General features: G+C 38.9%; 1 protein-coding gene across 1 annotated transcript in view; it reads right to left on the bottom strand.

Annotated features, from left to right (window-relative positions):
• Window positions 1–9,558, bottom strand: part of LOC129684673 (protection of telomeres protein 1-like) — a 54,539-nt gene extending 44,981 nt beyond the window's left edge. Inside the window, 5 exon segments of the mRNA XM_055617884.1 lie at window positions 1,054–1,168; window positions 3,510–3,556; window positions 7,632–7,809; window positions 8,751–8,897; window positions 9,522–9,558. Coding sequence (XP_055473859.1) covers window positions 1,054–1,168; window positions 3,510–3,518 — 124 coding nt within the window. The 5' untranslated portion in view covers window positions 3,519–3,556; window positions 7,632–7,809; window positions 8,751–8,897; window positions 9,522–9,558.
• Between the last annotated feature and the right edge of the window lie 2,472 nt (window positions 9,559–12,030).

Raw genomic sequence — 12,030 nt, 5'->3', positions numbered from 1 at the left:
ATATATATATATATATATATATATATATATATATATATATATATTCACTATATATAGTGAGAGAGGAAAGTGACGCTCAGCATAAACCGGTCACCTGAAAAGATGACAAGGGCCATCTGCTAAAATAGGAAATCACCACGAGACAGTCCAGCACTTTTGTAATGAATGAGATAAAAATTAACAGGCCAATTTGTGGAGGGATAGTATCAATACAGTCAATGAAACTCAGAAACACTTGATTCTCAAGGTTTTTATTGTGTACAATGCTAGGGAACGGTGTACAGATTCTGAATAAAGGGATGTTGACACATAAAACATAATTACCAGAAAAAAGTGCATTGGAACATTTGTCTTCATACTGAAGAACAACAATGAAAAATTAAAGAAATCAGGGCAGGAATGTTTTAGTTGAGGTTCTATTGCTGTGATGAAACACCATGGCCAAAAGCAACTTGGAGGAGAAAAAGTTTATTTCCCCTCATTGCTTAGTCTCTCACTGATGGACATCGGGACAGGAAGTGGAGGCAGCAAGTAATGCAGAGGCTGAGGAGGGGGTCAGCAGGTGAAGATTTCATTACATGAAAATGCGTTCACTTCCCTTCCAGAACACCTTATTATCTAGACACAGTCTATATAGCATATCTATTAATGCATGCTCCAGTTACCTGTTTTGTTTTGTTTGTTTTTTTTTTCTGTTTGTTTTCCATTTTTGTGCCAGACTTGAGAGTAACTGATGTGTGACTTTTACAGTACTGGAATGTTCAGTATTTGGGAACATATTTACCTTCATAAGCAAACTGTATACATCAGTATGTTTTCATGTCATTTAGCACCATTCTAAAAATTTTATTCACATTGTGCTGAACAAAGCTCTGGAATCTAAAGACTACATTCACTTCATAATTAAAACACCCAAAGAACACACGTGAATATTGGTAGTCAACTGAAAAATCAGGATTGAGATTGTTCTGAGACCCAGATCACTGAAGGACGACGGCCCGAGACCAGTAATGCAGCTCTTATCCAAAAAACACCCCCCATTTCAATACCTACCAGTTCCTTTGCTCAAGTATGGAGGCTTAAAGAACTTCACAACACCACAGACATTGACAACAGTGCCTTCCTTAAGTAGATTCAGGGGTGTGTATGTACAAGGTGCTATCAGGGTCTAAAGAGAGAAAGAACAGCAAATTCACCAGTCAGTATTTGCATCTGAAAATATAGCACCCGTAAATTAGCAAGCTTGTACCACTCCATTTTAAAAGACTTATCCTGAAGAAAAGGACTTCAAAGAGAGGAGGGAGGTGACTGTGGATGACAATGCACAGCTTCAAAGGTTATAGCATAGACACCAACTAGTTTTCTTGAAACAATTCTGTTCATCAACAGAAATCAACACATCAGTCTATAACAGCTTAAATATTAATTATACCTCTCTAACAAAAAATCCATCAAAATTCAAAAGCTGGCATACAAGATGAAGCAAAACAGAAATGAAATACTTACAACTATGTATATTATCAATGTTACAGCTCCCAGAGAATCTTTCTAATGAAGATAACTAAGTGTGATGACATCTTGGAAAGCCCAGAGGAGCTACAGAACTCTGTGCTGTGAAGGACCTGTAGCTCATCAATTATGATGGAGCTCAGCAAAAGACACAGAAAGGAAGATCTGGGCCTAAGCTCTCCAAATGCAACCCGTGTTCTACCTTAACAAATGTGTCCCTGATACTGAGATGAACGGGAAAGCCAGCACAGCTCAAGGACATGAACCACTGTACACCTAACACAATGCCAAACACAGACTGTAAATACGAGCAGCACAGCTACAAAGTAAGATATTGTGTTCTAGTTTGAGGCAGCATACCTTTGTGAGACCTAGGATGTAAACCTCCTGCCCCATTCTCTGGAGTTGTGGCATGCTGCGACCATAGCATGTGCCACCACACTTAGCTAAGAGCTTTCTGTTTGTTTTTAAATAATTGCCACACATGACCAGCCTCTGCAGCATTAGACCACATAGGTCCAGAAAATGACTTACCCTTTGATACACTAACACATATTCATGAGAAAGGTACAGACTTTCCATTATGAAGTATGATAATATACTAAAGATAGTCTGGTAACATCTTCAGAAACCACTCAGTGTATGGGTCACCAATGCATATTTCACAAAGACATGAAAGGCTTCTATTATGTCTTGAAGACTTGAGGCAAAGCTTGTTATACAGTGCGGGCATGAGCAAGGGCTAGGGACTGAGGATGTAGCTCAGTGACAGGGTTGACTGTCAGTTGCAAAAGCCTGGGTTTAATCCCTAGAACCAACTAAACAACACAACACAACCACCACACTGCACAAACACACACACCACCCAAGAACAATGTTATTAAATAAAATATAATTTACAGCACTGGATAAAAAGCAAGACAATATATTCCTGAAACGTGAAAAATCCATATAGCAGGACTGGGAAAATGATCAGCAGGTGAAGCATTGACCATAAATGTGTGAGGGCGAGAGGACCCAGGTCAATGCTGGGTAGGTTTGCGGCTCACCTGTACTCATAGTTCTCTGGAGGCAGAGACAGAGGACCCTGGAAGCAAGCTGGCTAGCTAGACTAAAGTTAAAAAGCTCTGGATTTGATAAGACAGCATGCCTCAGAATATATGGTAGAGAGTGACACAGAAAGACACCTGACCATTACTTGTTAGAATCCACTTGTACTTTTCGTGCACATACCATAGCTAAAGACCTCTTACTTGCAGAGGACCCAGGCTTAGTTTCTAGCACCCATATGGAGTGGCTCACAAAACATCTATACGTACATTTCCAGGAGATCCAACGCCTTCTGGCCTCTGTGGGCACCTGTATTAAAATGGTGCACATAACTCAGGCAAGCACACATACATGAACAGAAATACAAATAAATGAGTAATAAATGCGGGTATTATTATGTTAACTTTGTCAATGAATGGCTTTCTTTCCTGGTTCAATCAGCTCTGAATATGGGAGCCTTCCTATTGCTACTTTAGACACCAAACTTTTATAAAACAATGAAAATCGGTTAAGAAAAGATGTATCACAAGTATAAAGACTTTTATTGATATAATTGGTTAAATCACAATTCAGTGCATAAAAACTTATTGTAAAAAAAAAACCTGACAAACACCAGAAGAAATGAATTTGCCTGTGGATTAAAATAAAACAAACAAACAAAAAAACTATGTCGTCAAAAAAAAAAACACTCCATTTTCTTATGATGTAGTTTGCAGAGATGTTATAGATAATGCAGACAACAAAGAAATCAAATATTACTAGGAAAATACAGAACTATAACTCATCATGTCATAAAAAAGTAAAGATATCAGTTTTCCATTGTAGAAAAGCTCAAGTAATAAGTAGGCTAATTTAAAATCAAACCATAAAGTAGATCAAGTTATGAAGTAGATGCATAACTGTGTGTGCTCACATCACTGTGTCCTAAAAGAAATTAAATATCACCTTACCGAAGACATTACTTCTATAGAAAATCCTCTTGCAGATTTACCCAAACCTGAAAACAAAACAGAGAAGGCTTATTTGTACCTTCAATGTGATGACTGGCTTTCAAATATGGTTAATTATACACTTAACATACTCAAATTAACTATGATGACACTCACAACTGCCTGTGACTCCAGCTGCAGAAACTGGAGGAAATTCTTCCAGTTTCCATAGGCACCTATACTCAACCCCTACCCCAACACATATACATGATTTAAAAAGTTCTAACAGGTAGAAAATTGGAGTCTTTTTTTTCTTGAACAGAAGCAACCATTTGAACTATAAATTTCACCATGCATTTATTAGCCTTATTATTTTGGAAGGACATTTCAGACAGCAAAGAGTCTCATATAGGATGCTGGTCACATAGCTAAACACTCAGCATCTGAGTTTGTTAAACACACTCTTTGAGGCTCACTCAGTGCCCAAATCACCCACAATGCATGCCTGTGTCATTGAGAGAAGTATGACTGCATGTTTAAAGACTCACTTTCTAAATGATGTCATTCTAAAAGCAGAGATCCAGTTTGTTTGTTTGTTTTAAAACATTCAACTGTTAGGAGTCCAGAAAAGCTGCTAAAATGTTTGCTGCTTTGAACCCCAAACTGAGGGCATTCACAGAGCAAGAGATAAACAGGACTTTGTCTGAGATTCCCTAACCTACTTAGGAGACAAGAAGGGCCAAAGACAGAGACCTCACTTAGCAACTTCCAGTAACTTTATTAACCAAGACCAGGCTCACAGCATAAATTACATTGTATGTTATCTACTCCTTAGATGAATTTCTAGTTTCTATTTTTGTTTATTGTTTGTTTGTTTTGTTTTGTGTGCTACTGACAATTTTAATGGAGTAGTAAATGATTCTAAAAGGGGATAGAGGTCATTTAAGCCTCAAACTTCCGGTGTTTCATTTTTATGGCTCATGTACACTGTTAACATTTTTATTTGCGACTAATCCCTCTATTGTCATTTTGGCAAATTCAATTCAATGAGAACATTTCAAATTCCACATGCAACTTAAACAACCCAGGTAGACTAAGCAGTTCACCCTCAGACTTACGGAAACAGTATGCTAGCCAACCACATTGCCCATTAAACCAAACCTGACAAGAGAATAAAGGTGCACACTTAAATGCCATGAAAACTATGCAATACTTATTACCCCTGATTATCACTGACAAGACTACAAATCCAGACACTTTAACAGTGCCCATCATGGGAAAATTATTTTCCATTAATCAGTAGTATGTAAAACTGGAGATCATGAGTACATATTCATAGCATTCTTAAAATAAACAGCACATCTACAAAGTAGAGCCTGTCTGACCTGAACTTGTTTAATACTTATGGAATACTTGAATCAGACTACAACCCTCTTTAAGAGCTCCTCTCACCTACAGACACAAAATAGCCACAGACAGGTGAAATGCCCCTTCCATGGGTTGAAAAATCACTAACTACATTGCTTAGACATTTGAATTTATAGAGACTTCCAAAATCATTGCCTCTGCTTACATAAAGGAGCAGTATGAGTGAATGTATATAATGAGACAGCAGATGACATCAGAGTAGTAAAATATATAACTTAAATGAAACTACATCTAGATTCGTGGCAGCACACTTTATTGGTAGTGAAAATCTCTAACCCATCAGCATTCAGCACAACAGACTGAAGTACTGACCCAGGACATTGACATAAGAGCTCTGTACTTTTATACCAGTACAGTCACCTTTCGCCTTTGTTTTTAGCTGTAATAAGGTCATTCTCCTTTAATTTTCTTTCAGTTCTTGTCCTCCATCAACTGAAGCAGTCAGGCTTTTTTCTTTTGCGTTATATCTTATTAATCTGATTTCAGCATCAAATTCTTAAGATATATGAAAATTCCTGTACTTCAGTTTGTTTCTACTTTTAACATTTTCTTGATCCACAAAGGGGCATCTCACTCATCTGCAGTTATATGGGATCTGGTGGTGATGAAGGCTTTCAGGGAAAGGAGACAATCTAAGTCACATAAGTGCTGTGCAAGGTGTAAGGTTATAAAATTCAAAGAAAAGCAAACTATTCTGTGGTTACAAAAACATTCATTATCCTTGAGAGCATAAAACGAGTATTTTTTCTTATACTATCTTTTCTGAGTTAGATACTAATTACAAGTTCATGTTTCCTTTGTAAAAACTCCTTATGATGACTTGCTCATTTTCCCATAGGCATGGCTTGTCTATTTAATAAAATTCAATGGCTTAAAGAAATAGGTCTGAATTATCTAAACACCAGTGTTTGTCCTATGTTATACTATACTCATTTCAACTTCTTGTTTTCTTAATTCATGATTTCACTGAGATCTAACTCTTGAAGTCCACAACTATGCCTTCTATTTACTTGCTCTCCAGACCTGCCTGAACTTTACAATCTATTTAACAGTCATTTACCAAACCTAAATGTTGGTATAATGTTTTTTTTTAATGTATACACCTTACCCTTGTTCATTCAAATACTGATTTCTCCCCCACCCCACCCCCAACTCTCTGATTTCAATCCGGATATTGCATTGTGATACTCATTCTAAGCATCCTGTCTCAACTCTTGTGTAAACACAAAAATAAAGCAACTAGACACAATGTTGAGCAGGGAGGAGCCAAAGGACAGGAAAGAGGGGAGGTGCGAGAAAGCAGAAGAGGAGAAGGAGGAGAAGGGAGGAGAAGCTAGGAGAGCAGAGCTGGAGGAGAGATCTTGGAGGACGTGGAGCATAAACCAGACCTAAGATTTCACAAAAAGCAAGTATAATGTGGGAAATCTAAATGTTAGGAAACTGAGGGCTTGGAGGTTTAGGAGGGAGTAAATATTGCCCAGCATTGTGGTCTAGGTTAACTAAAAACCCAGTCTCTGTGTGGTGATTTGGTTATACAGCTGTTTAAGATTAACAGCAAGCTTTACCAGAAGATAAACCAATAGTAAATATTAATCGTCTCTTACAACACCTAAAACTAGAAATCTAAAAACAAGCAAGCAGAGACAAGTTTCAATCTTCTATCAATCAATCTTATTTGATGGATATCACAGATACATTAGATTTTTCCTCAGAAAATTTATTTGGAATGTCTTTATAATCTACAGTCTTAATTTTTTAACAAGACTATATTCATTTCTTATACTATTTTTTACAATTACTTATCTCATTTCTTCTCCCTTTAAGGTATAAACTCCAGGAAGCAATCAGTAAATGTGGTTCACCACTACATCCCTAGAATAACAATGTCTATTCCACTGGTAGTTTTAACAGTTGTAGTTCATAGTCTGATTCCCAATCACTGCTCCAGACCATCCAAACAATTGCACACTTTAATGAGACGTCCATCTCATTTAGTAGCATCTCAATAGCCAAACTATTCTTCCCAGCTTGAGGGGACTAGTTGAGAAATAATAAAGACAGAATTTTACCTACATGAGGACACCTATGTTTAAAGTTACTAAGATGATTAAGTATAACAGAACGGGCAGTTAGCAACTGTGACACCTAGATACAAGAGGAAAGGTGAAGGGCTCTAGCAAGCAGAGCATGGCAAACATAAGCCCAAGCACGGCAAGAACAATCCTGAGCATGGCAATCATACTGACAACAGGTTTTGCCTTTTACCCTTCTCCCCCATTTCCCCTACCCTGATAAACTGTTAGATTCCATTTCTAAAGGCAGCTACCAAGGTCCATTCCTGTATTTGGTCACTTCCTCCTCCTAAGGCTGACTACAAGATCCAGCTGTCAAACAACTGAAGACCAGCAAGCGAAAGTCTCCTTTTGATTACCCTAAATAACTTTTCCAATCAAAACAAACCAACTCATCCTAACATAGGGTTTCCCCTTTGACTTTTATAACTGCCATTTGCCAACATGCCCATGTCTTGTCTTCTCTCTACCCAGAGGCAGTCCTTTGTCCCTTGCTCTTGCCCCTTTTCTCTTCCCCCTTGTCCTCTGTCTCCTCCTTTGTCTCTTACTCCCTGCCCTATATCCATCTGGTACAAATCAATCCCCTTTGTATTGAGCACTTTTGGTCTTGGGGTGTCTTGTGCCAACTTCAATGTCCTCTTACCTATTAAAAAAAATGAGGAGGCTGATGGAGACACTTCAGCAAAGCTCTGACGATGGGAAAGCAGTTTTCCTTATATAGACAATGTCCATACTACAGTGAATGCAGTATCTATTGAAATCACTCATATATGTGATGATCCGTGTAAAATATGTAACTTCTCTCATTTTGCCCGGCAGAGCTAGGAAAGACAGACAGTTAAGCTTCCTGAACTCACTGAACCTCTCTAGTCTAATTGTTCTTCAAGGCCTTTTAATTCTTGATTTTATCCCCTCTGAAACAAACTACCTAGATTTAAATGTCACCTCTACCACATATCTGCTGTCAGGAAAAATCACTTAATCCTTCTGAAATACAATATCTTCAAGCACATAGGTAATGCTTTATAAAGCACTGATTCACAATTAACTAAGTTAACACACATAGTGCCTAAAACAGCATCCATCATAAAAAAAACAATCAATAAATGCTAACTTTTGTTGTTTCTAGTATTACATTTCTATCTTTTTCTATCAACATACCCCATCATCCCTTCTACCACTAATGCAAATCAGTTATCAACTCTTACCTGACTTACTGCCTAATTGCTTTTCTTCCACTACACTTGCTATACCATTATGTAACTTAGTCTTTGTGAATGGCTTAAACTCAAAGTGAGGCATGTATTTCTCTTGCTCATATCTGGCATGAGACTCCCACATTGTTACTTTGGCATCCAAATTCTTCAGCATACATGACTCCTTTCACCCTAAAGAAAGCTAAGTAAAATAGCTACCTAAAAGCCCCGGTTCATCTCTCATAACCTAACATAGCAGAAAATAAAATTTTCTTATGTTCACATATCAAACTGCTACTGTTTATTATTAATTAAAATTAGAGATCACCTTGACTATGATAGGTAGATCAATTTATTGTTGTACCTCAGAAAGTTATTCTAGAACATTACAACACAATAAATGTTTGCTAAGTCAAAGCTGAAAAATCATGAATAACACTGAAATATTCAGTCTCAGTGGTAGTAGCTAAAACAAAAACCTATTCTAGGCGCCCTCACAAAGATACTAAAAATAAAATATGCACATAGTTTTTAAGACAAAAATGCATTTGAGTTAACAAACTTACCTGACTATAGATTTTACCATAATCACATCCTGGCTGTAGAGATCTGAAATCTAGTTTCTGCAACTTATTCAGTGGCTGAACTTCCAGTACCCCATTGACTTCCTCTATTAATTCAAGTGGTGTAACATTTCTGCTTCATAACGATGTCTAAAAGAAAATTCAAATGCATATAGAAAATTCAAACGTATACTGGCTGCTAGAACACAAAGAGCAACATTTTATCTAAAGGATAGCCCATAATTTGTTTTAATTATCTTTAATTTTGTTTTTGCTTTCTTTAACAAGTTAGTTTCGGTGTTGGGTTGGAGGTGTGAAGAAAACATACGATTTTATAGCTTTATTGCAATTACAAACACACAGCCTACTTCCAAAGGGCTAAAACGTAACTACTATTCACTTAGCTTTTGTACTCAAAACACTTCTAAAAGGTAATTTTAAGATCTGCTCCCGCCTTCCCATCATTGAAACAAAAAGCCGGTGGGCCTCTATTAACTGTGCACCAAGTTCTTCTGAAACTTATTGCCAGACCTACTCTCTTAACATTGCTCCCACAGTTCCCAAACCACTGACCTGTGCCTGGGCACTGTCCCCGGCCCCACCTCCCATCCCCCGACAGGTTGCTGAACACAGCGGGTTAACGCCATCAGCAACACATAACGCATTTTCTGCGCAACTACTCCAAAAGTGAACGTAAACAATCCCTCGTTATATCCCCCAGGGCCCGACCAGTCGTGACCACACCAAGAACTCCAAAGACCAAAGTTGACTCACCCTTAAAAATCCAGGAAGCCCTGCAACTGTTTCCACACGGGCCAACCAGAGTTCCGAAGCCTGCCCCGAGCAAACGCATGCGCACTCCAGTAGGCCCGCCCACAGCTAACCCGGGCTTCCCAAAATTAATACGACTCGGAGGCTGGTCTTCAGACAAGCTCCTCCCAGTTCGTCACAGCAACCAAGGATCCGTACCCTCCTCTTTCCACTGCCTTAAGAGGATTCCTGGAGGTTGGGGTGAGGGGTAAAGGATGGGCTGGCGGAGGGCTGGGGGTGGGGATGGATGAGGTGGGTGAGGGTGAGGCTGAGAATAGGATGAGGGTGTGGTGGTTGAGGAACCAGTCAAGAGTGAGTGAATTTATAAAATTGCTAAATCCTGTAGCCAATGCAAATTCCATTTAGTTGACCTAAGCCCTCAGAAGCCTTTATTCTTCTTCTAAGTTAAGCACCCAAAGACACCTTTTCAGGTAAATGCATGAAGATAACAAAGTTGTTTCATTGGTTTTAAATTGCAGTTTAAGCACATTGTGCTATTTTCAGGCAAGTTGAGAATAGCAGGAACACTTTCTTAGCATGAAGATTTTTCTTTCTTTACTGTATTTTTGAGTGATCAAAAATTGTCATAGGTTTAGAAACTTTGCTTGTTCCAGTTTCCTGGAGAAATTTTCAAAACTTTCTACCCTCAGGCTTCACAGCTGAAGTCTTCTGTCCAAGTAACAAATACATGTTGGAAAAATATGTCTGAGGACTATCCTCTCAGGTCTCTGAAATTATGCCATCAGGGTCAAAGAATAGCAAAGCCACAAAGACCAACCAAAGTCGGGAAGATTGGCTGCCAAACCTGTGTATAAGCCATTCACACAAACATCATTTGATATGACACAACTAGTTTGTTCCTGGTGTTTCAAAGTTATGTAATACTCAGATTGTGAGTCCCCAAACGACCAACAGGATTTGAGTCCTATGCAAAACACAGGAGGGTCTTTCATTGCAAATTGCTGGGTGGCTGCCCTTTACAAAGACAAAGGGGCAAGCAACCCCCAATTCTGGGAGAACAAGGTTTTTAAAGGGACAAACACAGGGGAAGTACATGTCTTGGCATTACAGGATTGAGTAAGAGGGTCTCTAGGGGAGCTGACCTTTAAAATGATTGGTTTGTTTTTAGGGGCCAAGACTGCAAATGGTCAGGCCTGGGGGTCACTTGACCCCCAATACTGCCCTCGTACATGCAGGTTAGGCTGTAACAAGGGGGGAGAGGGTGTTAGCACATTCCATGGGCTTTCTTAGGGGCTATGTGACCTTAGTCACACCCTAAGGTTTATCTGGGTGGGGGACTGCTGCTGGACCTCTGCTCTGAAAGGACTTCGATCTGGTGTTTTTGCCCCATCCCAGGAATTAACTCTAAGTTTTTGAACCTCTCAGTTAGATGTGGAGAGAAAGGACCCATCATGGAAGGATGCCTCCATGTTCATAGAGCATGGTACCCCACTCTGTCCAAGACTGTGAGGGTCCGTTCATATATAAAGGATTCAGTGGAGCCACTCTGCATTCACCATAATGGCCATTATCTGTACCTATCTCAAAGGTGAAGAGTCCCAGTTCCTGATGAAAAAAAAAAAAAAAAAAAAAAAAAAAAAAAATTGCTGAGAACTCAGTGAGCAGTATAATAGGAGCTTTAAAGGTAAGCATATTGAAAGGAGTGCAAACCAGTGGAGGCCTGGTTTGTGAAGTTTCAAAGGGAAGCAAAGACTATTGGGCTTTATGTGTGAAGAATCTAAGTTTGTTTAGCTAGGGCTGAAAAATCATCCTTGATTATCAAGGTAATAGAACTACTAAAGTGAAAACTTTGGTTTTTTTGGAATAGTAGATTCAGGGCAGCTGGAGCTGAGAAGTGGGGATTAAAAAAAGATGTGCATCTTTGAGGTGAGCTCGTCTGGAAAGTGTTTCATGAGAGTTAGCATACTAAATCTCTGTTTTAGACTTAGCCAAACCCTTAACTTGTTCAGGGGGTTAAACTTGAAAATTTAAGAGTCTCCTAGGTAGTGTTATTTTCAAAGTATGAAGGGGTCATGGAGAGTGGATGAGGCACTAAGTGACAGGACTGGGATCCCTGAAGAACACCCAGATGAGCCAACTGGTGAAAGTGAAGTCCAGCTGCAGCAAGAGAACCCAGTACTTTTGGAGACACCAGTATCATGGCATGACCAACAAAAACAGTAGCAACAGTAAAGTGGAACAATACAGACCATAGAAGACAAGCAGTGTGTGCCACACACAGTGAAGAGGAGAAGAGATCCAGGTCCCTGGGGGAGCCCAGAAGTCTGGCGTGAATCCTACCCAATAGTATACTGAGTTATTTACAGAGTTTGAGTTTAGTTTTGTTCAGTTCAGATTGTTACAGTGCCCTGGTTCTTCCCTCTTGAAGTAAGAAAGTATTTAATTTCTTCTTCTTCTTCTTCTTCTTCTTCTTCTTCTTCTTCTTCTTCTTCTTCTTCTTCTTCTTCTTCTT

The sequence above is a fragment of the Psammomys obesus genome, unplaced genomic scaffold (assembly GCF_907164565.1).
Source record: "Psammomys obesus unplaced genomic scaffold, mPsaObe1.curated_primary_1811, whole genome shotgun sequence".
Classification (NCBI taxonomy): domain Eukaryota; kingdom Metazoa; phylum Chordata; class Mammalia; order Rodentia; family Muridae; genus Psammomys; species Psammomys obesus.
Note: the sequence above shows the minus strand (reverse complement) of the source record. Positions and strands in the feature narration are given on the sequence as shown.